Here is a 23,900-nt window from a genome sequence, read left to right as displayed (position 1 = left end):
ACAATCAAGCAAGAGGGGCAGAGATGGGGGGAGATGCCAAGCCACATGAAGATGGACCAGGAGCAGAAGCTCAGAAGAGACAAGGACCTTCCTCCAGAACCTGCAGAGACAAAGGCCCCTGAATTCAGACATCTAGCTTCGTAATTGTGAGAATAAATTTGTTAAAGGCACTCACTTGTGGTATTTCCGTTATAGCAGCACTAGATAACTAAGATACCTACCTTCCTAATTATGTGTCCTTTAGGCTATTATTAAAATTAGTCTGCATTCCCCAAGCATACACCACAGACAGCACGGGGAAGATAACTAGCTGAGAACGAGGGGGGTGGGGGGTGGGGCGTAGGATCTATCTGGGATTAAGTGTTTGAATACAAGAATAAATAAGTCTGTGCGTGTGTCCACGCGAGGGCTCGGGCGTAGAGAGAGAGAACGAGACAGAAAAGAGAAAAAGGAGGAAGAGGAAGAAGACAGGTCTTCCAACCCTGTCACTTGAGAAACACAAGAATGACACAGAATGGAAAGGGTTTGCCGAAAGACTAGAGACAAAACCCTCACACGGTTTAGGAAAGCATCTTTGGGTCATCACACATGTACCTTCATCTTTAATCTTTAACTCCACCTGTCATTTTTCACCAGATTTTATGTGGTAGGATTGATACATGATCGTTCTGTATCAATCCTACCTGTGCTTTTCCACAGAATGCCTGATTCTTTAAGAGTTGTCAAAAATAGAGTAAAATGTGCATTTAATTTCACATGTGGATACTCATGCTGAGAAGTGGATTTCTGTAGATTGTGCTGATTAATGCTGAATTTAGAAGTCTCTTAAAACACGAATCTGTAAAAACCCCACAATATATGAAAAATGAACTTGGAAAACTGTTTCCATATTCTAATGAATCCTCTACCATTGGCCAGACAATTCTTCGAGTACCCCAAGGAAACCTAGTTGCACATTTTCCTGGCTCCCTCATCTCTGTCCTCTGTGGATGCTTCAAGGCATTTGGTCTTCAGAAAAGCATTAAACATATTTTAATAGGTTGTGAGCGAAGTCCAGGTCAGAACAACTCCTTTGAACCATTCCCAGGCATTAATATTGGTACTAATGTGCTGGGTTCTAGGAGGATCTTCTCAGTTGTGTTGGCCAATCTCTTCTGCACTGGTAATGATATAAACACTACTAAAAATGAACCTTCATACAGTTTGCGCTCAAAAACTATTTGGTGTACAGCTCATGGCAACCCCATGCGTGCTTAGAGTTGAAATGTGTTCCACAGGGTTTTCAATAGTTGATTTTTTTCGAAGTGGATCACCAGGCCTTTTCTCTGAAGCACTTCCGGGTGCACTCAAACCTCCAACCTCGGGGGTTAGCAGCCAAGTGTTTTACTGTTTGCATCACCCAGGGCTTCTCTGATTGTGCACGTGGGGATTATAGCATTATGTCAAACTGCTTCTCCTTCAATGTCTTTTTTTTTCTTCCTAGACTACCTAGATTGTCATTACTTGCAACCTAGTTGATTCTGACTTATGGTGACCCCGTGTGCGCAGAGTGGAACTGCCCCATGGTATTTTCAAGGTTGTGATCTTTCAAAAGCAGATCACCAGGACTGTCTTCCAAAGCACCTCTAGGTGGTTTCGAACCAACAACTCTTTGGCTGGTAGCCAAGTTCTTAACCATCTGTGCCACTGAGGGACTATTGTGGGCCCAAATGCAGCAAAAACTCAAATGTCGTATCACTGAGCAGCCATGATTTTAGAATAGAAATCCTAAACTTAGTATGTATCTGTATCTTTAGGGCCCCCTGTTTGGTATTTTTTTTTAATTACCCTACAAAAATGGGATATTATGGGGCATAATATACTACCTTTTGTTTAAGAAAAAAGGGAAAAAAAGAAAAATCTGTATTCAACGTGTGCTTGATATGTATATAGAGACTTTGGAAAAAACATAACTATTAACAGTTTACTTGGGGTGTGGGGGTAACTGGGCAGATGGGTACAGAAATGGGGGGAAAACTCACTGCATACCTTTATAAATGTTTTGGTTTTTAAACTCTGCCAGTATATTACCGAATTTTTAAAAAATAAACAAATAAATATTATATGGCATTTGCTTTACCGATAGACTGGAATTCCTCTGTGGCCATATCTCAGCTTTCAGGTATTTTTAACATAAATAAAACGGATTCTTCGAAGAAAAGAATTAGGAGTTTAAAAGTAGGAACTGAATTTATAAAGTAGATCACGGAATGTATAGTTATATTTTTTCCATTAAGTTGTAAACCGGAGGAATTTTCTGAGAGGATTTTTATTTCAAAAACATTGGAAAGTTGTATTTGGTAAGAGTGAGATGTCTCTCTCAAGCACACACACAAACACACCCATACCCACCCCCCCCCCCCCCCGTAGGTATTGCTATTAACTCACTATCCGTTACTTATCCAAATAGACACATTCTGTGACTTAACCCCCTGCCAAAACAAACGGGAAAGCAGAGTTTGGTGTAGCACTACCTACCTATTTTATTTTGGTTCTGTAATCACAAACGACAATTTTTCACTTCATGTAAACTGTTAGGTTAACTAACACTCAGTAACTAAAGTTTAAAAACGTCAAGTCAATTATCTGCACTTTTTTCTTGTATCAGAATAATACATGCTAATTATTATTTCAAAATGAAATACAAATCTAAGGGTCCTAAAATGATTTTCTTGAGGTACAGAGGACGTTAAGTGTTTGAAAGAAAAATAATTTATAAATGACTCTGTAAAACATAAACCCTTCATAAACTACTGAGACTTAGAAAAAGTCAGGTCCTCTCCTAACAAGGCTTTTATTCTACCTCATGCTCTGAACCCTTAAGGTTTTAAAACATTTAACTTGTCTTTATTACTTCTTTTCTTTTCTTTTGTTGTGGGGGGAGGTCTGCCAGCTGGTTAGAAGCCAAGAATTATTCAGTCAGACCTGAATGGAAAAATCTGATTTGTTTATTTCATAGTTCAAGTTCAAAAGAAGGAGACAATTTAAATAATAAAAGGGTAACAAGAAAAAATGCAAAGAAAGAAAACAAATCAGTAAGAGTCCAGAAGAACCTTCAAGAATATTTAATTCGGAAAATGTTATTGGTTTAGAGAACTTGACTGAAAGAAAACAGCTGGGCAGAGTTCAAGGTTTTAAATTAAAAACAATCTAACAAGGTCTATGGACTCTTAGAGCCACATTTTGGAGACCAGATTCATTTCTACCACGTAAAAGTAATCGCAGTCTAAGCTAAAAAGGAAATTCCTCACAACTGAGGTAGTTACTAAACATCAGCACATTTCCAAGGTCTCACAAGGCAGCTTAGCTATTTACAATCCATTTTTCCTCATATATAATAAACGGAGTGCCTTTGCAATTTTATGTTTTCTGTGATTTGTTTAAAAAAAAAAAAAAAGACCACTCATACACACCAGCCAGAATATGCCTATTTTATTAACATCATGCCTTAATAAATAACTGGCTACTTCCAATAAAATTAAGCCTCTGTTTACAACTGCCCCCAATATTCCATTTTGACCATTCTGCAGAATTCGGTGTAAAAAGTTGAACGAAACGTAGACCCTGAGCTATCAAGTAATTATGTTTCAATATAAAAATAGAGGATTACTCTTACAACTGAAGCTTCAACAATAACAAAAACAACCTCTTTGTGGGTTTTGGCTTCTATAGAATTGGCTGGGAACATAATGGCTGTCTAAAAGCAGGAAGAGACTTACAGGAATTAGTCTGAGGACTTTTGGTAACACCTTTTAATGTGATTCGTTACATTCTCATAGTTTTATGAGCTGTCATTTGGTAAGGATGCAAAGAAAGCTTCCTAAGGGGCCAAGGCAGTTGTTAGTCTTTGCCCTGGGACAACAGATACGGCTTTTGCCAGTTCACCCAAGTGGCTAAGGGTCACCGCTAAGATGTAGTCTTCTTGGCTCTACCTATCCCCATCCCGCCCCTCCCCCTGAAAAAACAACAACAACAACAACATGTGCAAAAATCTGGACACCCAGTTCTCTCCCACGTGGGCTCCTTGGCCGACAGGGTAGCACAGCTGCAAACCACTATAAGCCCTTTGCCTTTCTGATCAGAGGGGGTGGGGCAACGCAAAGACTCAACTAAGACACTTCAGAATCTCTTAAAAACAACAACAACTGGGATCCAAAAACAAATGCAAACACAGATGCACAGACAAAAACTTCACTCATGAATTTGATAGCAATTTCCTAAGCCCAGGCTGTACCCTAATTCTGGCTAGCCCCCAGACAGCTCCAGCCTGTACATGGCTGGGTTTGAAATCTGGACCACAGTAATAAAGGGGACCAAATGAGATTGTTGGTCACTTATGCTATTGGGATACCAATGCAAAGAGGGTCAGTGTGGACATGAACACCAGCACACAGTGGCTTGCTAACTTGCCTGGTTTAAAAAAAGAAGAAGAAAAACACCCCCAAACTAAGTGTGAATATGTAAATACCTGGGCCTTCCTAAATGCCTTAGATCTTCTGAGGGAAAATGTATCCAGAATCTTCCTGAATGGGCTACACACTTTTAGTATAAGCAGGTTCAAGATACAGACCTATGTGTGATTTTAGCTTATGTAATTCAACCCAACTAAACGAGCAGTCTGCAGTCTCTTCTGATAACCAGCTATAAATGAAGCATAACCTTCTTGTATTAATGCTTGAATCCAATCTGGCAAGTGGTTCAGAAGCCACTTGTGCCTTCACATTCTGTCCTAACTTAATAATTATAATAAAAAAACAAAACCACCCCCACTTTTCTCCAGATAAGGCAACTAAAATAACAGGGATAAATGGAAATTTGACTGCTTGTTGGGCTTTTTTCTTTTAATACGATAACATGATAAATAAAACCTGCTTCTGTACAGCTAGTTAATATTTCAGAAATACGTAAATGTTACATGCCACGAAAGGACCCTGGTTTTCTTGTAAGAAACAAGGTGAGCCCATAATGGGGGGGGGGGGCGGAAAAAAACCCACAAACAAAACAAAAAAAACCCAACAACAAACAAACAGTAGAGTGATAAAATCACAAATACACAACTAACTACAATTCTGTACCTACACTGTTAGCCACGTTTAACATGAGTCTGGGGGAGCAGGGACCAACTTCATGTACAAGTCCCTTGTCCTTGCCCAGAACTGAAAGAAAAAACAAAGTCAGCATTTTTTTTTTAAACCAGTGGCCACATAGTAAAAACTGTACAACACTTTCCATTCATTTAAAAAGCAAAAGTCACTAGGATGGTATAAAAGTGATAGCCGGTGCCTTTCCACTCTTTGACGATGAATGCTCTGCTTCCAACGTTGAGAATTATCTCCACTCTCTCTGCATGACCAGGAACAAGATGCAGAGGACAGGGAGGAGGTAGGGCTGTGCCTCCAGGCGGGCACCAGCGCTGTCGGCTGCTTTTTTCTCATTGCCAGAGTGGTTGGTTCCATTGTACTCAGCTTCCGACGGGCACCGCTGATCCTCACATCCACTTCCACTTCCTTCTCCACTGTTTTCATCACCTAGTTTTTAAAATATGGAAGAGAGAGTTCATTCCAGTTGTGCTCATCACAAGGCATACCAGAACAATTTGTACTTTCAAACCACAAATGCTTACTGAGGTCAATGAAGTCCACATCATTGCCATTGTAAGCATTTTTCATTTTATTGGTCATAACTCGAAGAGCCATGATCTGACGAAGGATCAGCACGTCCGGTTTGCTGGTATCCACCTGGACCTCCGGGTTATTACCCTGGTTGGCTAATCCATTGCCTGTGACTGCAAACAGGTACCTGCCATGAGAAATGACCCCAGAGGGATGATCAGTAAAGCAAAATGTTATTGACGATTAGTAGAGTCATACCTAGATGCTAGTATTTTCCACTGGGCACAAATATCTGGAAGTTATACAACTTCTAGTAAACTCCTCTTATTATTTTTCTTTTGCCTGTGTGTATGTCTTATTTCTTCAATTTCCTTTTGGAAAGCTACACCTTTTGCACAGGTTGGTGGGTCAGAGGAAAATGCTGCCAGAGCAGGTACTTGCCTAAGTTACTGTGTAGGGAGAGGTACAGGGCTCCTTCAAATAAGAGGATAAGACCATTTGAGAAATGTTGCTTTAGGAGGCCAGGCCATTGGACCAAGGACCACAGGTATTAAATATTCAAAAATATAATGACACTATTGGAACAGCTTGATCTCTAGCTGTAGCCCTAATCCCAAAATATGACACTGTCACAGATTTTCGACCCAGAACTATTCTGCAAGCAGCTGGGTGCCTTCACAATATTTCTAAGGCAGAAACCATTCTCAATAATGTCAAGAAGCCTTCCATGACGTTCGTTACTTGTCGTCAGGTGCCTTCGAGTTGATTTTCATCTCATAGTGAGCCCATGTGAGAGAGCAGAACTGTCCCACAGGGTTTTCTAGGCGGTCATCTTTACAGATTGCCAGGTCTTTCTCCTCTGGAGCTGCTGGGTTTGAACCGTCGACCTTTTGGTTAGTAGCCGAGCATTTAACCACTGTGCCACCAGGGGTTCTCCATGTTCTTAATACCCACTGGGAACTGCTTAATGATGCCTCAGTTGGCCACTGAGAGAACCCCCTCTGAATGTCACCCGAGCATCTGGGAAGGGAGCGATTATTGCAAATCTGTTGACAGGAGGCCGACCTGCTTTTGCCGTTTCCATTCCAGCAGTCATCCTCATTGCCGTTGCCCGCAGCCATCCTCTCATCATTGCAAACATTGCTCGGAAGAGAGGACCAGAACTTCTTGGCCTGTTTCAGTTTCTCCTTGACATCAGTAACCTAGTGAAGAAAAAAGAGAGCTCTGTAAAACAATACAAAATCACCAACAGATGGGCCTTTTTCTCACTTCCATGACATGCAGGAATACGCAAGTCATTTTCAACTTTAGTCAGAAGATACCACACAGATCAATTTTCTCCTTAAAAGTATAACATCATGTAAATGAAGCAATACTAAAAATGCAAGCCCTGAAGGATTTGCCTATACCCATGTCCACTCTGCCTCCTCATAATAACTACTGTCTGAAGGACAACCAAGTTCTCTGCCTCACAAATACAATGATCACACACACAGTCTCTTCTCATAAGGCTTTTACAGTAAAGGTCAAGTTTATATATAGGAGTCTTGGTGGTGCAATGGTTAAGTGCTTGACTAGTAGCTGAAAGATTGGTGGTTCGAACCCACTAGTGGCTCCACGGGAGAAAAGACCTGCTTATCTGCCTAGAAAACCTGACGGGGCAGCTGACTACTCTGTCTTACACGGTCAAAATCGACTCAATGGCATGCAACAACAACTCTGTGAAACTTGCCTATCATTGCTCTCTCCCTATCCACCCCTGCTTCCTCAGGCTTTCTCTTCCGTGGTCCCTCTTGTTGTTGATCCCTGACACATGGTGACCTCATATGTTATAGAGTAGAATTGCCCCATAGGGTTCTTCTTGCCTGTAATCTTTACAGAAAAAGGTTGCCAGGTCTTTCTCCGGTGGAACCACTGGGTGGGTTCGAACTGTCACCCTTTTGGTTAGGAGCCAAGCGCAAACTGCTTATGCCACCCCGGCTCCTTGTGATCCTTCTTACTATTGTACTAATATTCCCTACATTTATGCAGACTGGTACAGTGTCTAAAGGAATGTATATGTATCTTCTTCCTCTTCTTCCATCCTAGCATTTACTGCATTACATGATTTCGTAAGGACATCTGCTTCTCCTTCTTGGTTGGAGCCTTTTGAGAGCAAGGACCTGTCTTATTCGTCTGAGCCTCCTAGGCCCAGCGATGGGCACATAGTAGATACTCAGTAAAAATACGCTGAAATGAAAGGGAACTTTTCAGATCAGACTTATTGCATGACCTTTCCTTGACTGTGTATGAACTTCCAGAGCTAGAAAATGAAAAAGGCAGAACTACTGATGTACACATATCATTGGCTTGAAGAGTTTTAACTGAAATACCCTAACTTGTAAGCCTGCCAACTAAGAATTCATTTCGTGCAAATGTTTTCAGTTCTCTTTCATCAAAGCAGCCCATTCCTGCCAAAGTGCTCACCAGTCTGTCCAAACTCGTGCCAGCCGCGGTGGTCGGGCGTTCCTCAGGGTGATATGGTCGGAAGCGAGCACTGAAGGCAGTCTCCGAGATGGACCGGGAAATCCGGCCTGCTGGGAGGGGATTAGGGGCTCCACACCCCTGGAAAACCTGCAGTGGAGTAAGTGTGGTCATATTAGGGGATCACAGCACAAGCTGGAAGGGGCTTCCAGCTCTTCTATCCAGTCTCCTGCCTTCATTACCTTCTGAGATACCTGCACGCTATTTTCCTGCATGTTCATGATCGCATCCGAAATCTTCACATCGATGGGATCCATGACCGATTCAATGTTGAAAGGACCCTCTAGCCTCTCCGCCACCAACAGCATGGCATCTAACATGAGGTTCGGGGGAAAATATGGCAGCATAAAAAGTAAATCATTAGCTTGGCCTTGGGTAGTCATTCTGATTATTTTACTGGCATTGTTTCCTGTAGCGGGTAGAGGTGGGGGAAGTCAGGCATCATAACAAAGTCATGTTTTTATATCTATTCCCATTACACCCAAGTGCATTTAGTCACGATGTACCCCCCTCTAAAGTGCAAAACGCCAGATGAATGCTTTGTTCTACGGCTAGGAACCTCAACCAGGAACATTCCATTATACGGATTACTCATTCCTACGCGTGTCAGCGGCTGTCACTAGAAGGCTCTGAGCTAGCCCCCAGGTGACAAACCTAAGGCTGGAGGCTGAATAACATGCCAATTCTCCCAGAGACGTCCTAGAATCTTTTCATTTCAGGTTCCATTTACAGGCATCAACAACAAAAATCAGTTCAAATCCTGGCATACAAGTTCTTTCCTTTCATTTTTTTTTTTTTAATGAAACCCTTTCAGATCCTTGCATGCACAGTTGGAAAACACGAATGAAAGTGTTCTTAGGAACTCAAATGACTTTTTGAAATAATGAAAGCTTGAAAAACATGATTTTTGTGTTAACAGAAACTTCCCAATTTTACATATAAGGGCCTCGATGTATTTGAAGGTAAAACACACATCTTACCCCACTTATTTTCATTAGTGTGAAAAGATAACACAAGACACAGTACACTAAAAGTACATTGTACTGCAACTTACTTTTCAATGTGGGAGGGAGTCTACCATTTTCCAGTAAGCATTAAATCCCTCAATCAAAATATACTCTACTTATTTTCTTGCCATATATGGTTGTTGGGATTATAAAGTTTTATATTATTTTTGCCTGATACCTATTGTGCAAAATTTGAAATTACTTGGAAATGCAATCCCAAATGAAGAAACAGATGCTTCAGTAATGACAAGGAGTGCACATTTAAACTTGATGTTCCCCCTTTACACATCAGTGCTTAAGATGGAGCAAGAGAAGGCAGAGTTAGCCCCACGTTATCCATTGCTTTCAGGCAATCCAAGACTGCTCTAGAAATAAGGACTAGTTTCCAGAACACTGTGTTGTGTGTCCTTCTCAAAGAAGGACACCGCAGGCGCAGGCCCACTGCTGAAATTTTATGGCTACTTTCTAGTGGGAAGGGGTTTCAGCATCAACATATCAATGAAACCAAATCTAGTCATCAACCTTTCACCTTCAACCTAGAACAAATGCAATACAACATCTTAAAGCACCGGGTCATTTCTCTCAACTACAATTCCGATGTCACAAACCACAAATAGACTTCCGTGAAATGCAATTTTTTTAAAGTAATAACAAATGAAGTTTCAGATGGCATTGTGGTAAACGCCAATAAAGTGACGCTTCAACCTTCTAAGTAAAGGCTGCCAGCATGAATATACCATTGTACTGGAGAGAAAAAAAAATGCTTTTGAAGTGCTAGCAAAAGGAGACTTTTGTAAACAAGTGGAGCACAACTTAAATGTGTTTATCATTGTCAAAGCTTAGGCGCAGCGCTGTACAGAAAGCACATTCCTTCAGAGCTGAGAGGAAGTCGCTTGCTCCAAATAAAAATATTATGAATAGATAGATAATAACCACCCAAATGCAGAGGTTTAAACAAGAAAAAAACACTGCATTTTGTAACTACTTATTCCACTAGCGGCGAGGAGAGGCCGGATCACTAATATGTGAAAGACTGAAAGGCAACATAAACCCCAATTCTTCTGGCTGTTTGGTGGCTTTGTAAACTCTGAGTCAGCCGGCCATACACCAGGGCCTGGGAATGGAGAGTGAAGTCGGGCCTTTGTTGAGGCCGGTGCCATGGCGTTGCATGTTGCGCGGCTGAGGAATGTGAGTGAAGAGGCCTTCTCCTTGCAGCCCGAGAGCCAAAGCTGCCTCTAACCCCTGGGGAAAGTCATGATTAGCTATCAATCGGGCTTTTCCGTGGCAGCAGCCAGCCCTGATAAGAAGCCCCAAGAGAAATTCAAAGATGGTTGGTCGGTGTTTTTGTTTCCTTTGGTGAATCTAGGCCACGAGTCTTTTATTTGTGGAATATCCGACTGGCTCCTACCTCCTGCCAGGAACTGGCTGGTGTCCCCGCCAGCAATCCCTGCTGGCAGCAACACTTGACATTAAAAACGTTGGCTCTCAGTCAAACTAATGTTAACACAGCTATGTATGTGATGGAGAACAAGCTGAACCTAAGCGAGTTATTCCCTTCTGATGTTTCAGAAACAGAGCTTTTTTTTTCTTTTTGGTGTTGGTGGTGTTGGTAGTGGTGGTGAGGCCATCTCTTATATTTTTTGAACTTAAATTGGTTTCATATAACCAATTGCTTACACTGTCTAGGACAAGGTGTACTATTTGGATCTATCTTGATAAAGGTTGACAAAACTTCAACATTTACTAAAGGGTGACACTTTGTGGCAGTATACAGATGTCCTGAAAGAGATAAAAGGGAGGGAACTGCAGCAAGGAGGCAGGTTGGAAAAACCCATCCTTGGTCTCTTAAAGGGTCTAGTCCAACGGCATCATTTTAGTGCACTGAGTCGCCCCCCACCCCCCAGCAACAAAGCCTCCCCTGCTCACTCGAGATTTTGCATTGTGCTGCCAAGAATCAGAAATGCACATCTTCAGCCTGACAACCTGACTGCAAGAACAAAAGGCAGTTTCCCAACTTAACCCCAAGATCTGATGTAAAGAAGGGGGAAAGAAAGTCCTTGACCATTCATTAACTGCAGTCATTTAAAGGGAAAGAAAAATTCCTTGCAAAGAAAAAGACGAGGGGGAAAAAGAAAGCATAGCAGTGACATGTAAATTAGGATGGAACTCTACAACCTCAGAGCAGATTAATTAAACCCTGGTAAAAATTTCATGAAAATGCACTGGAGATTAACAATGTCTTCTATTACTCCTAGTCTCTTATACCAGCTTATTAGAAAATAGAGATTAGCCCCATGATGTTAAAAACAACGTTTGGATATAGTTACACACTTTATCCCTCCAAAAAGTATCATTTCAAATAACGAGAAAATTGATGCCGAAATTCTATCAATGTCCACTTGGGTTTAATTTTGTTTCTTCAAAGATAAGAAGTGTAATTTAAAAAATATCACATCAACAATGAAACCTGCCTTGTTTTAGAGGAGATGGTTGAGAGCATTAAGAAAGCAAGCCAGAGGATGGTTTTGATTTGATCCAACCCAGTCCCAGTGCCGTCGATATGGACCTGCAAACTCTTGGAAAAGTATATAGATTAAATTTATATTTTAATGCCAGGTTATGAGGATTTTAGTAACCTTTCTTCTGGACATGTTAGGATAATGGAATAGTAAGTTCGAGGGACAGGCCCTTCTTCACATTATTCCTGATGTGTCTATGCAAAAGTTAGCAAAACCAGATCAGCCTCCTACCTTTTTGTAGTCTCTGCTAAATTTGATTGTACTGCAAATATTTATGAAATTGTGGTTTCCCCATTCAGAACCGCTGGTGGTGTAGTGGTTAAGTGCTATGGCTGCTAATCAAAGGGTCAGCAGTTTGAATCTGCCAGGCGCTCCTTGGAAACTCTATGGGGCATTTCTGCTCTGTCCTGTAGGGTCGCTATGAGTCGGCAATGGTTTGCCCTCCCATTCACGTTGGGCATGATGTACCATAGGGGTGTATGTGTGTGTGTTTGCTGGTATTACGCCTGCCCTTTCATGGGGTTCTGCTTTTCTGTGTGTAGATGTTTTTTTTCAGGTCTTCTATCTTTGAGCTATTTAGGCTACAATTGTGCCGAATTGTGCTTCATACTCACATCCACCCCCACCCCTGCGCCCCGTGTGTCACTGTTCTCAAGAATCTGTTGAAGCCAATTTATTGATGCAGTTTCAAACAGAATTAATATGGTAATTAGCTCTCATGCAGACTAGAAAGCATTCCCCAACCCGCACCTCCCCGCATCCCTAAAAAAAAAAAAAAAAAAAAACAGAAACAAGCCAGCAAATTGCATGCACGTTCCCATGATGTGGACAAAGTAAGTGAAAAATAGGTGCTTAGAAAGAAACTCAAATTCTACAAATTATGCAAGTGAGGCTGAGGGATGGGGAGAAAAGTGAGTTGGCTGTTATGAGCTGTTAGTATATATGTGCGGACCCACTAGCACATGGCCCGAGGGCTCAGGATGAAGATAAGTACCCAGGAGGCATCAAGTTAGCTGATGACCAGACATTGAAATTAAGGACCTTGTTCACAAATCATAATTAACTCTGTAAAAGACTGGCCACTACATTTACACTGAGTCTGGGTTCCAGTCATGGTTTTCTAGGTGGAAGGGACATGTGGGAACGCTTACCTCTAAAATTATCATGGTAAACGTCCTTCCATTTGCACCAGAGCAGCCTGGGTGGCTGAATCCTCTGCACAGGCAGAACCCCTAATTTCCACCATCAGATTTTCACCTTTCCCAAACACCAAGTGAATATCTGGCCAGTTTGCAGAAGAGTCAGCTGCAGTGCAACAGCTAAGACATTTTAAAAGCCACTTCCACAGCTCAGGAACAGCTGTACTCCAGCACCTACATGGATACACGCTTATGATGCATAACTAAAACTGCCCTTTAGGGGGAAAATATCAAAAAAAGCACTTTCCTCTTATTAAAACTTGGTCATCGCTGTGTTTAATGTCTTCAGAAATGCCGCCATTAATTCCAGGGGAACGTTTGCGTGTAGAATGGTATGAACCTTGAGCATAGTTAAGACACCAGCAAACACTAAATCACGAACAGGATTTTTCATAGCTAGTATAACATTCCGCGCAGCCTGAAACTGAGTCATCTCCAGAGACAAACACTCTCATCGCTTGCTCACCTATGAAGTTGTTCCACTCAAGATCGAGATCCCCTTGGTTGGCCAAACAGCCTCTCATGATGTTCGAGCAGTAGTTGTAACATGGCTTCACAGTCACCAGCCCCCGGCAGTGGGAGCAGTAGATCATTTTCAGCAGGGCATGGGTACATTCCGCTGTGGGGTTTACCTGATGTGTGAGAAGAAAGAGAAAGGTGGTAGAGGTGGGTTGTGAATAGAAGTTGTCTATAAAGGTGACATTCGAGGCTTGGCCATGAATTTAACAAAAGAATGAGTTGCAATTGACCACAATTAGCAAGCCAGGTCTGCCTCTGTTGTTGCTGCTGTTTGCTGCCATCAGTCAGCCCCCAACTTATGGCAGCCCCATGCACAATGAAACAGAAAGCTGCTGGGTCCTGCGTCATCCCTGTGAATGGTTGCAGATCAAACTGTTGCGATTCATAGGGTTTTCACTAGCTGCTTTTCAGAAGTAGATCACCAGGCCTTTCTTCCTCGTCTGTCTTGGTTTGGAAGCTCTACTGAAACCTGTTCAGCATCATAGCAACACACAAGCCTCCAATGACAGAGAGTGGTTGCACTTGATGGGCACCGGCTGGGAATTAAACCTGGGTCTAGAGAAGGTGAATTAGATACACTGACAATGTGTGTTAAGAGGGGAAGGGAGGTGGGAAGGAACAATGCATTACCTTAAACAATGAAGTTGGACATATCTCCTCCCCTGGGAGCTCCCACCGTTCACTTCTCCCTTTCATACTCATTTTACATTATTCAATATTTCAAAGTCCTTTTACAAATAACTTTCCAGTATAAGCCCACCGTGAAACACAAGATGCAGCCACAGAGGCTGCCTGCATGTGCCCTCCAGGCCGAGCCTGCTGTGGCCTTGCCCATCACTGTGTTTGTCTTTGCCAGACTGGAACACATGCACATCTTTCTCAAATCCATGGACAGCCCTTTGGAACTTAACTGCCCCCCCCCCGTCTCCACACAAACACACTCAAGGCTTAGAGAGCCATCTAATGTGCACTCTGTTCTGTGCCAAGAGCACTGCCAAAGATAATGTATTCTACAAGGTAGACTAGGAATAACTATAGACATTGGGTTACAGGGAGGCCTTCCAAGGTTTGGGGGCAGTGAGCCTGGCACGCTTAGGGAACATGTGATCAAAGAGGAGGGCTTCCGTTAAATTTTGAAGAAGGCATTGCTTTCAAGTGGTCAAATCAGGGGAGAGCATCCAAGGTAGGAAAATGAAATAAACAAAACCTACAACACAGTGTGCAGGGCATATTATGACATCCTAGAATGCAGTTGAGGAATTATGGGAAAGAAGGTTGAATAGAAAGGTGTGTATATGTGTGGCAAGATTTTTGAGGGGCCTGAACACCAGCCAGGAATGGAGGCACCATCTAGCAGGACCCAGGGATCCAAGGAGCTATGAAGATTTCATGAGGAGAGGAAGGGACAAGGATGAAAGCAACACTGAAGTCAGATTGGGATGGCAGAGAAATGAGACTGAGCTTCATCTTCCTAGTTCTCTAGGAGCCCTGATGACACAACAGTTAAGCACTCAGCTGCTAACCAAACGCTTGGTGGTTCAAAGGCACCCATCTGCCCTGCCCCTCCCCCCAGAAGAAAGACCTGGCCATACACTCCTATAAAGATTATGGCCTAGAAAGCCCTATAGAGCAATTCTACTCTGTCCCATGGGGGTGCTCAGTCGGTATCAACTCCATACCACCTAACAACAACAAAACCAGTCCTCTCAACAGAAATCATCTCAGGCATATTAGAACTGATTCCATCCTCACTCACTTCCATCGGTGTTTACAAAGGTTCATGGATAGGTAGGACACTCTGGCAGCTAACTAAAAATTCTTCTGCCTTCTTATTCTCTTTGCCCCACTTTCCTCTTTTGGGTCAATATCAAAGGGTTAGCACATTCTTCTCTATCAGTACAAACCAATTCTGCAAACATGGACTTCTTGAAGCAGACATGACCGCAGGGAACAGATGCTGGGATGCGGGGCAGCCTAGCAATGCACTTCACCTGCTCTGGAGGGTTACTTTAGATACCACTTATCAACAGTGCCCTGAGGAACAGGAACAGGGGATTAGTACTGTTAGGAGCACAAGTTAACACTGTCAGGCTCCTATCTGATGCACGCACACACACCCTCCTATTCCAAACAGAACCCTAGCTTAAACGGGGGGGATGGGATCTCTAACAAGATGTAAGTGTATACAGTGAAATCAACATTCCCTACAAATAATTAGGACTTTTCCACAGTTTTAAACAGTCCCAAATGTTTTCCTAGGCACGAAATTAGTCCTTTGAACTCTGTATTAAGGTACAGTAAAATCTTGGCTAACCAACACCCTGGAGGAATGGCCTTTCTGGATAGCTCAAAGTTCATTCCTTTAAAGTCACAGGTTGTTGGGACATTGATACATGTCTGCCCCCTCATTTTACAGATGAGCAAACAGGCCTGCAGAGAGGGAGTGGCCCACAGGATTATAGAAGTCTTAGAGTTGGAAAGGGCCTTAGAGAGCATGACTACAGTGCTCACAACTAAGAAGTAAGAAAACTGAAGCCCGAGAGATTAAGCGAGTTACTGACAGTCACCCGGCTACCTTTGATTCCAGTACCACACCTGATCAAACATTTGTGACAAGAAGTTTTCCCAGAAGACAGGAAACTCTAATCTTAGACATTGGTTGGTCTCTATTTTTAGTTGGGTTCCATATTGATGAGACTGCTAACTGGCTGGATTTTATTAGCGTGGTAAAGAGCTATGTAAATGACTAAAAAAAAATCACAGGGGAGAGGTTAGCATTTGTTGAATATTATGCTTAAGAGCAGACCATGTCCTAGCAAGAAGAGATGCAGAAAGCTAACATCAACAAATAAATTAATGAGGACCTACTATGTGTCAGGGGTTAGTCCAGGATGTATTTGGGAACAGGAAGCAAGGGAAGTAAGAATTTTTATTTTAGGATATATAACCTGTTCTAGAAACTCCAACATGTTGTAGCCATTTAAGAAATGAGCAAACACTTTAAACTCAAGGTACTTATACTCAAGAAACATTTCCCCCCGCCCCCAAGAAGTCCTTCCCCATTTCCTTTTGTTTCTTAAGTCTAAGAAGCAGTCCACTGTAGTCTTAGTTCAAATGCAAGTCAAATCATTTGTGCAGGAGACCTTATAGTACTGTCTCCTAAAATATGCTAATGGAGGCTCAAGTTGTATAAACACACAGAACACTAAACACCACAGGAGAGTTTTATTAGATGAAGATTATGAAGCTTAGTTTGGCGGGGTTTTTCCATTTCGTTCTTTGGCTAAGTACTGGCTCATGCGCTGCACAGGATTTGTTGTATAACTACTAAAAATGATCACAAGGAACTTGGCTATAACGTGCTAGGAAAACAGTAAATAAGACCAGAACTTAAAAGAGAGATGGGGAAGTTATAAGAAAACTGGGACGAGACAGGACAGAAGAAATACTGAAGTTGGGGAAAATCTGCCTTTTGTCTCACAAGCACTAACCAGACCACCACGTAAAAGATTTCACATGAAGGGAACTCAGAACCTAGGAAGCAAATCCCTTGAATGGGATGAAGCCCTGGCATAAACAGGAGGGTATTTTTTAAACGTTTTATTCTGTTGTAGGTGAAAGTTTATGTAGCAAATTAATTTTCCAATCAACGATTCTTACACAGATTGTTTTGTGACATTGGTTGCAATCACTGCAATGTGACAGCGCTTTCCCCATTTCCTCTCTGGGTTCCCCGTTTCCATTAGTCTGATTTCCCTGCCCCTCCCTGCATTCTCATCTTTGCTTTTGGGTATATGTTGGTTGTTCTATTGTTGATTGTTCTATGTTGTTATAGTTGATTGTTCTAAGGAGCACATTCTTCATGGGTGTTACTGTTCATTTTATTGTTGTTGTTGTTGTTAGGTGCCATTGACTTGGTTTTGACTCATAGTGAACTTATGCACAACAGAACAAAATAGCCCTGCCTATTATTTGGCTGGAAACCCTGGTGGCGTAGTGGCTGAGAGCTACAGCTGTTAACCAAAAGATCAGCAGTTTGAATCCACCAGGTGCTCCTTGGAAACCCTGTGAGGCAATTCTACTCTGCCCTATAGGGTCACTATGAGTTCGAATCCACTTGATGGCAATGGGTAGTTTTTTTTTTTTCGGTGGGAGGGGGTTATTATTCAACTGAGAGATGGCCTCCAAGAGTGGCTTCAGTTTCAAGGTAGAAGGGTGTCTTAGGGCAATAATCTTAGGGATTCCTCTAGTCTCTTTCAGAACAGTAATTCTGTTATTTTTGTTTTTGCTTTTTTAAATTAGAATTTTGACCTACATTTTTTACCCATTCTAACTAGAACCTTCTATCGGGGTCCTGTTCAGAATGGTCAGTAGTGGTAGCCGGGCATCATTTAGTTCTTCTGGTCTCAAGTTAGAGGAGGCTGTGATTTCTGTGGGCCATTAAAAGAGAAGGGGTTTTTAAACAGCCATGAGATCTAAATAAATAGGATAACTAGGAGTCCCATGTGATACTTCAACTCCACAGAGGTCCCCACCCTCAGCAATCTGACCAAGCTCAAGATGGCAGACCCAGAGTGCCAATGACTAGCTGTATCTTTTGACTCTGGTCTATCCCAGTGGGTAAACAAAATAGCTACTTGTTTTTGGAATTTTCCAGGGCATCTTAATAAGAAGCAATATAGGTTGGTAAAAGAGCCAAAGGCATGCCATTGCGACAAGGAAGAGGCAAAACAATAATACGGTGTTTCAATTCAAATTCTCTCCTGGAGTTTCTGGTCAAGGTCCAATATCTCCTGGATCCAGTGGTGACTCTTGTGGTCACATAGTAATACACCGGGCACTGGTGGGTGCTCTTTCTGCCAAGCCAGGGCAAGCCTTTCACCCATAACCAAATATAACAATGGACTAAGTTATACTTTGTTCTGGAGCTTTGTTTATAATGAATAGAAACTCAAGTTAATTCACACTCTATTCCCTTGTAGCCCTCAAAGTCAATTACTTCTCTTGAATTCCCAAATAGCTTCTTATTTACTGAAATAGATTTACTCTAGAAGACCCAAGACCAGGTGGTAGATCATGCCACACAGCGATTCACAAAAGGGTAACTACACTCCAAGGGCCTTCCTTGAATTCTCAGTTATATATTTATCCTCAATGGCATACCATGTCACTTAAAATGATCAATCTCATTGCTACTTTGGAACACAGCTCTTGACTAACGTTTGAGATAGCTTCCTCTTGTTTAGATGTAAGTGGTGGCTTCCAGAATCATTGGGGCTAGGGTTGGGGGTAGGGACTGATTTTTACAAAAGCCACTTTTAGCACACCTACCTTAAGAGATTAGATAACTACTTCTCCAAGTGACATGAGGAAAGAACAGGAAAAGGAATACTGTGAGCTCCGCACTTGCCTCTTTGAACCACTAATACAAAGGATGGTTTAATGGCCTCAAAGAAGAAATGCTTACCTAGCTTGTATGGTTTCAGGATCATGAAGGTCTTGATGTAACGATTCAAAAGAACAACATTTTGTTCCATGTCAGAGTTATTTGTCTACTGATGACATTTATAGACTGTTCTAAGTACTTTACATATATTCACTTATTTAAGCCCGAAAATAATCGTACATGGTGTGTATTATCATCCCATTTTATTGATGATAAAGCAGAGACCCAAAGAGATTACGGAATTCCCACAAAGCCTTGCATTAAGAAACAGAGCCAGGATTTCAAGCCCAGCAGAAGGGTTCCAGAGCCATGTGTATTCAGCTTCCTTGACGGATTTCTAAATGGCTTCTTCTCATTAACAGACTGTGGGAAATCTGAGGGCAGCACAGGGGTCTGGTCCTTCTCCATTGCCCCATAGTCTCCGTAAACAGTGAACAACACTCAGAGCTTACTGTTTTCCAAGTTTGCTGAACAAATGAATTTTTCTGTTTAAGGGCAACACAGGATGCAACAGTTTTATGTGGAATAATATTTGACTACAAACGTGGATGAGACGATATGTGGTTTAATAAAACAATAATGACTTATGGAGTCAGGATTATGTCCTTAAATCCATTCGAAGTGCTACAGGGATGAGGAAAAAATAATATATATATATATATATATATATAGTATCAAGGTTCTTTTAAAATGCTCATTCCTGCCCTCCTCAGGATACACATGTAACATGACATCTGCACACCATTTCTGCTATAAAAAGCCTTTGCAGAGCAGTCCCTTTCTCTGCAATGACTCTTTTAATATAGACTGAGGCTTTCTACCAAAGAACCTGCATTTTCCAAACACCACATTAAAAACAACTGCAAACAGCCTGAAGAAAAAGAAAAATGTCAGAGCAGAACTCTCCACGCAGCCTGGATTTCATTTCAGAGCGAGCCCTAAGCCACACTAGGGTGATGGCAGTCGACATGCTGCACTCAAGTTAAAAACACATCTCCCTTTTAGTTTATTCCAGCTCCTAACATATATTTGCTGTAGCCAATTTTTTCTTCTTTTTTTGCAGTCAATAGTACCAAACAAACAGACAAGGTCTACGTTTTTATCTGTTGCTTGGTAACATAAGCATGCAATAAAAATAACAGGAAGTCTTTCCCAAAATCACTGTAAGAAAAAGAGATAGGGAACCCAAACTTGCTGTAGGATGAGTTTACTCAACAGCTTCCTAACTATTTTGGAATTCCGCACGCATACACACCAGGAAAGGAGGACCAGCAGTCCCTGATTATTCTCTGATAACAGACTTCTTAAAATATACCCAAATATATGGAATAAGCTCAGATTCGTTCAGGAATATTTGTGGGCAAGCTGTAGGTCAAACTGAAGCTGCAGAAATACTTGAAAGTGTGTCTTGTTTTCTCTTAAATGATGAGACTCAGTTATAACTTAACAGTCGAAGCATCTGTGTATTAACTTCCTTGAAGAGCACTCTATTTTTGAAAGGATGTCATTTCAATTTATTCAGATCGTGACATCTCCCACTCTTTTACCATCCCCCCCCACCCCAACGAGCTTGATTCTCACTTTCTGCTATGCATTTTCAGCCTGTAGGGCAGTGAATGAAAACTAATGTTAAAGAGTGAATGAATGTCTCCATTTTGCTTCCTGAAAGCTTTTTGTATTGACCATTTTAAAATTTTACATTCATAATGTATTTATACTTAATTACATTTATAATGTAAATGTGGGGACATGGCAACATCATTTTGGGGGTACTCTTGTAGGTGTTCGAGCAGAGTGGAGAGGCAGAAATGAAGGGGGCGGGGGGTGATGGCAGTGGTCTTCAGCACAGGACAGATGGTAAGGCTAATTACAGTCTCTGTAGTTTGGGGTACGGGTGTAGACATAGTGCCATTAAGTCAGTGTTAACTGAAACCATGAGAACGCAGCTCTCTTTGGCATAGGAGCTATTTTCATGGTGCATGTAACCACTTGTGCATTTTTGAAAGACCACAACAGACTTCAGCCTTCCAGGCAGAACTGCTGCTACAAGCAGGTAAATAAGAAATATATCACGAAGCCTGACAAATAAAGATGGGATAAGTAATACAAAGATGTGTAGCACCCGGGGATTCTGCAGCCATCTGTTACTAATTAAGGGGACTTTTCTAAAGTTTAAGTTGCAAAGCTCAGTGGCTCAATGGATACTTCGACCCAAAAAACCTGAAGCAAGGCAAGTACACTTCAGCTAAGAAGGGCCTTTCTCCCACGGTATGTTAAGCTGCCTGATGTTAATGGCCTTAAAAAGGCTTAGTGACAATCAAATCACTGCTCAACTTATAATTGCCACACTTTTGTTGAAAAACTAGACTGGAAAAGCGGGGCATTCCACTCAGAGAGAAAGTGGGGACATCTCCAAGTATGCAATCAGTAGCCCCCAAACCAGGATGCATTTCATATTTGACTTTAAGGACCTCTTTGTGGATGAAGTATGTGAGATGGCTCTCTTCAATGAGGAAATACATTCCCCACTCTGAAACGTCTTTCTCAGGCCCAAGGTAATTTATTCTGTTGGGCATCAAAAGAAGGAATGCTCATTTCTTGGGTTGTTCTAGTTCCACCTGCAAACTACAGTTGGGTGGGGGCTGGCAGGGGTAGAAATTCATATGAAAAAACATTGCTTGGGTGCCCAACCTGGTACAGAACCCTATTTTTTAATAAATCATACAGATTTTTCAACATGTTCAGTTTGAGATACTCTTCTGATAGCCAGATCATTTACTCTTTCCTAATACCACTGAGGAAACCCTGGTGGCATAGTGGTTAAGTGCTACGGCTGATAACCATAAGGGTCGACAGTTCGAATCCACTAGGCACTCCTTGGAAACTATGGGGCAGTTCTACTCTGTCCTATAGGGTCGCTATGAGTTGGAATCGACTCGACAGCACTGGGTTTCTGGGGGTTTAATACCACCGAACCTTAAATTAAAAGCTCTGTTTTACTGATAGTCATACGCCAAAAATTAATGTAATGAGTATTTCCTCAAGCGTGCAAGTATTCCTTGCACACGTCTAAACAGAAACATTCCACAGATGATAGTTTTATAAAATTTGTTTCGGCACCTTCAGAAACTGATTTGATGTCTGTGTATCTTATTATTATATAATTTAGAAAATATAACCCAGCTAGTTGAAGGGGTGGATTTCTAGTCAGTCATTAAGTCTACAAGAAGCTTAGTACTGTAGCAAAAACATTATTTTAAAAAAAGCTTCCAATTACAAACACAACACTTACAGTAGTCATAAAATATTATTTTCAACTACATTGGCAAGTAATATTTTCTCTACATAAATTAAGCCATAGAGCTTATATTCACCGTATTCCTACGTAACTATGCAAATATCTCTTAGGCAGATATGAGAATATAATGAATGTAGACGTGAGAGCAATTCTAAAAAAATTTTAGGGATATATTTAGAAAGTAACTTTCTCAAAGAACTTAATCATACAAAGTTAGAGGAAACTGCTGTATTGCTTTTTTTAATAAAATAAAATCATATAAAAACAATGTTAGAAATTGATTGTGACTTTAAATGACAAACTATTGTGTAGGCAGGAGTATTTGAATCTTAAATATCAAATCTTACTGGTTTCTCAGTTAATTTTGAAACTATATCAAGAAGAATGCACCAGAAGGAAGCAGCAACTGCTTATCCTCCCTATCCTGGGAGGTGGGGTGAACAAAGGCAAGCATCTGTACTTGTCTCTGAATGTCTTTGTTTTGGCCCCATCCCACCACCACTATAACTCCCTGCCAAGGGGGTTCCAGAATCTCAGGTCTCTAATGTGGCTCCAACTATACAAAGTGGGTGTTTGCATCAGCTGCCTGACCCTTCTTCCCAAGAATCAACACTAGAACTCAAGTGGGCGGGGGGGGGGGGGAGCTTAATGTAAAGAATCCACTTTTAAACCACTTAAATGAAGGGCTTTTCTAGTCCTTGCTTTTTTCTTACGTATGCCGTGTGCACACACATGCACAAACCGACGTTGAAACCATGCAGCAGAGCCTTCTGCCTATTCAAGCTTATGAGAAAGGTCCCAAAGGCAATGTTGAAAATGGGCAAATGTGTTAGGAGAACTACAACATAGAGAACTTTGATCTGAATTAATTGCACACAGTTTAGGGGCACTGACATGAGCATCTCCAAGATTAATAATGGCTACAGAAGGTGGCAGGAGTTCAGGAACCAGACTATTCCTTTAATTATTACAATCACCTTCTCACCTACCCTCTCTCACCCGACCCTCATAGGCCCCAACAAATATTTGCAACTTACAATGAAAATATCAAAAGGAAGAGAAGTGAATGAAAACATACAGGAAAGAATTGTTTCCTGACAGCTTATGGCCTAGAGATGACAGAGGGAACAAACAAAACTGTAATAATGAATGGGACCAATCAACTAATCCTTATTATCACCCAATTCTAATATCAACTATCCTGTAAGCACCTATTTTTCACACCGCACTATTTTTTAGACTCTGTATCCTTACTCTGGTGCATGTAAGCTCCCCTCTAACAAAAGCGATGGTGGCATACTTGTCTGCCCGGGCAGTCCTGGTTGCTTATTAATGATTAGGCTCCCATGAGAGTAACAACTTTTGTCTGGGTATAAATGTTAATAAGCACTTCCTGGGTTGGACAATAATTATACCGTTTTGGACAATAAATTAAATGGCCAGCAGGGGCACAAGGTATGCCACACCTTACAGTAAGCAAGGTCCATACAGGCTTAATTGTGTTTATTTACTAATCTGCAGTGCACAATTTCATGTTTTTAATGTGGTGAAAAACAGGTGAAATTGTCCACTACAGATTACTAAGTAAAAACAAGTAAGCCTGTGGATACCTTGCTTATTGGGTAATACATCCCTGATGGTCACCATAACTCTAAATGAGCTCTCTGATAAGCAATCAGGTTGACATTTTAGTGTTTATATTGCTGTCCAGGTTTTATTTTGACCACTTCTCCAGTCC

At 41.5% G+C, this 23,900-nt stretch overlaps 1 protein-coding gene across 1 annotated transcript in view; it reads right to left on the bottom strand.

Annotated features, from left to right (window-relative positions):
- Positions 1-3,051: 3,051 nt before the first annotated feature.
- The window catches only part of GPC4 (glypican 4), a 115,581-nt gene continuing 94,732 nt past the window's right edge, over positions 3,052-23,900 (bottom strand). Inside the window, exons 4-9 of the mRNA XM_049871882.1 lie at positions 13,366-13,531; positions 8,357-8,487; positions 8,118-8,264; positions 6,717-6,853; positions 5,663-5,838; positions 3,052-5,567 (exon numbers count right to left, since the gene is read on the bottom strand). Coding sequence (XP_049727839.1) covers positions 5,368-5,567; positions 5,663-5,838; positions 6,717-6,853; positions 8,118-8,264; positions 8,357-8,487; positions 13,366-13,531 — 957 coding nt within the window. The 3' untranslated portion in view covers positions 3,052-5,367. The remainder of the gene's footprint in view (positions 5,568-5,662; positions 5,839-6,716; positions 6,854-8,117; positions 8,265-8,356; positions 8,488-13,365; positions 13,532-23,900) is intronic.

Source organism: Elephas maximus, chromosome X (genome assembly GCF_024166365.1).
Source record: "Elephas maximus indicus isolate mEleMax1 chromosome X, mEleMax1 primary haplotype, whole genome shotgun sequence".
In the NCBI taxonomy this organism is placed as follows: domain Eukaryota; kingdom Metazoa; phylum Chordata; class Mammalia; order Proboscidea; family Elephantidae; genus Elephas; species Elephas maximus.
Note: the sequence above shows the minus strand (reverse complement) of the source record. Positions and strands in the feature narration are given on the sequence as shown.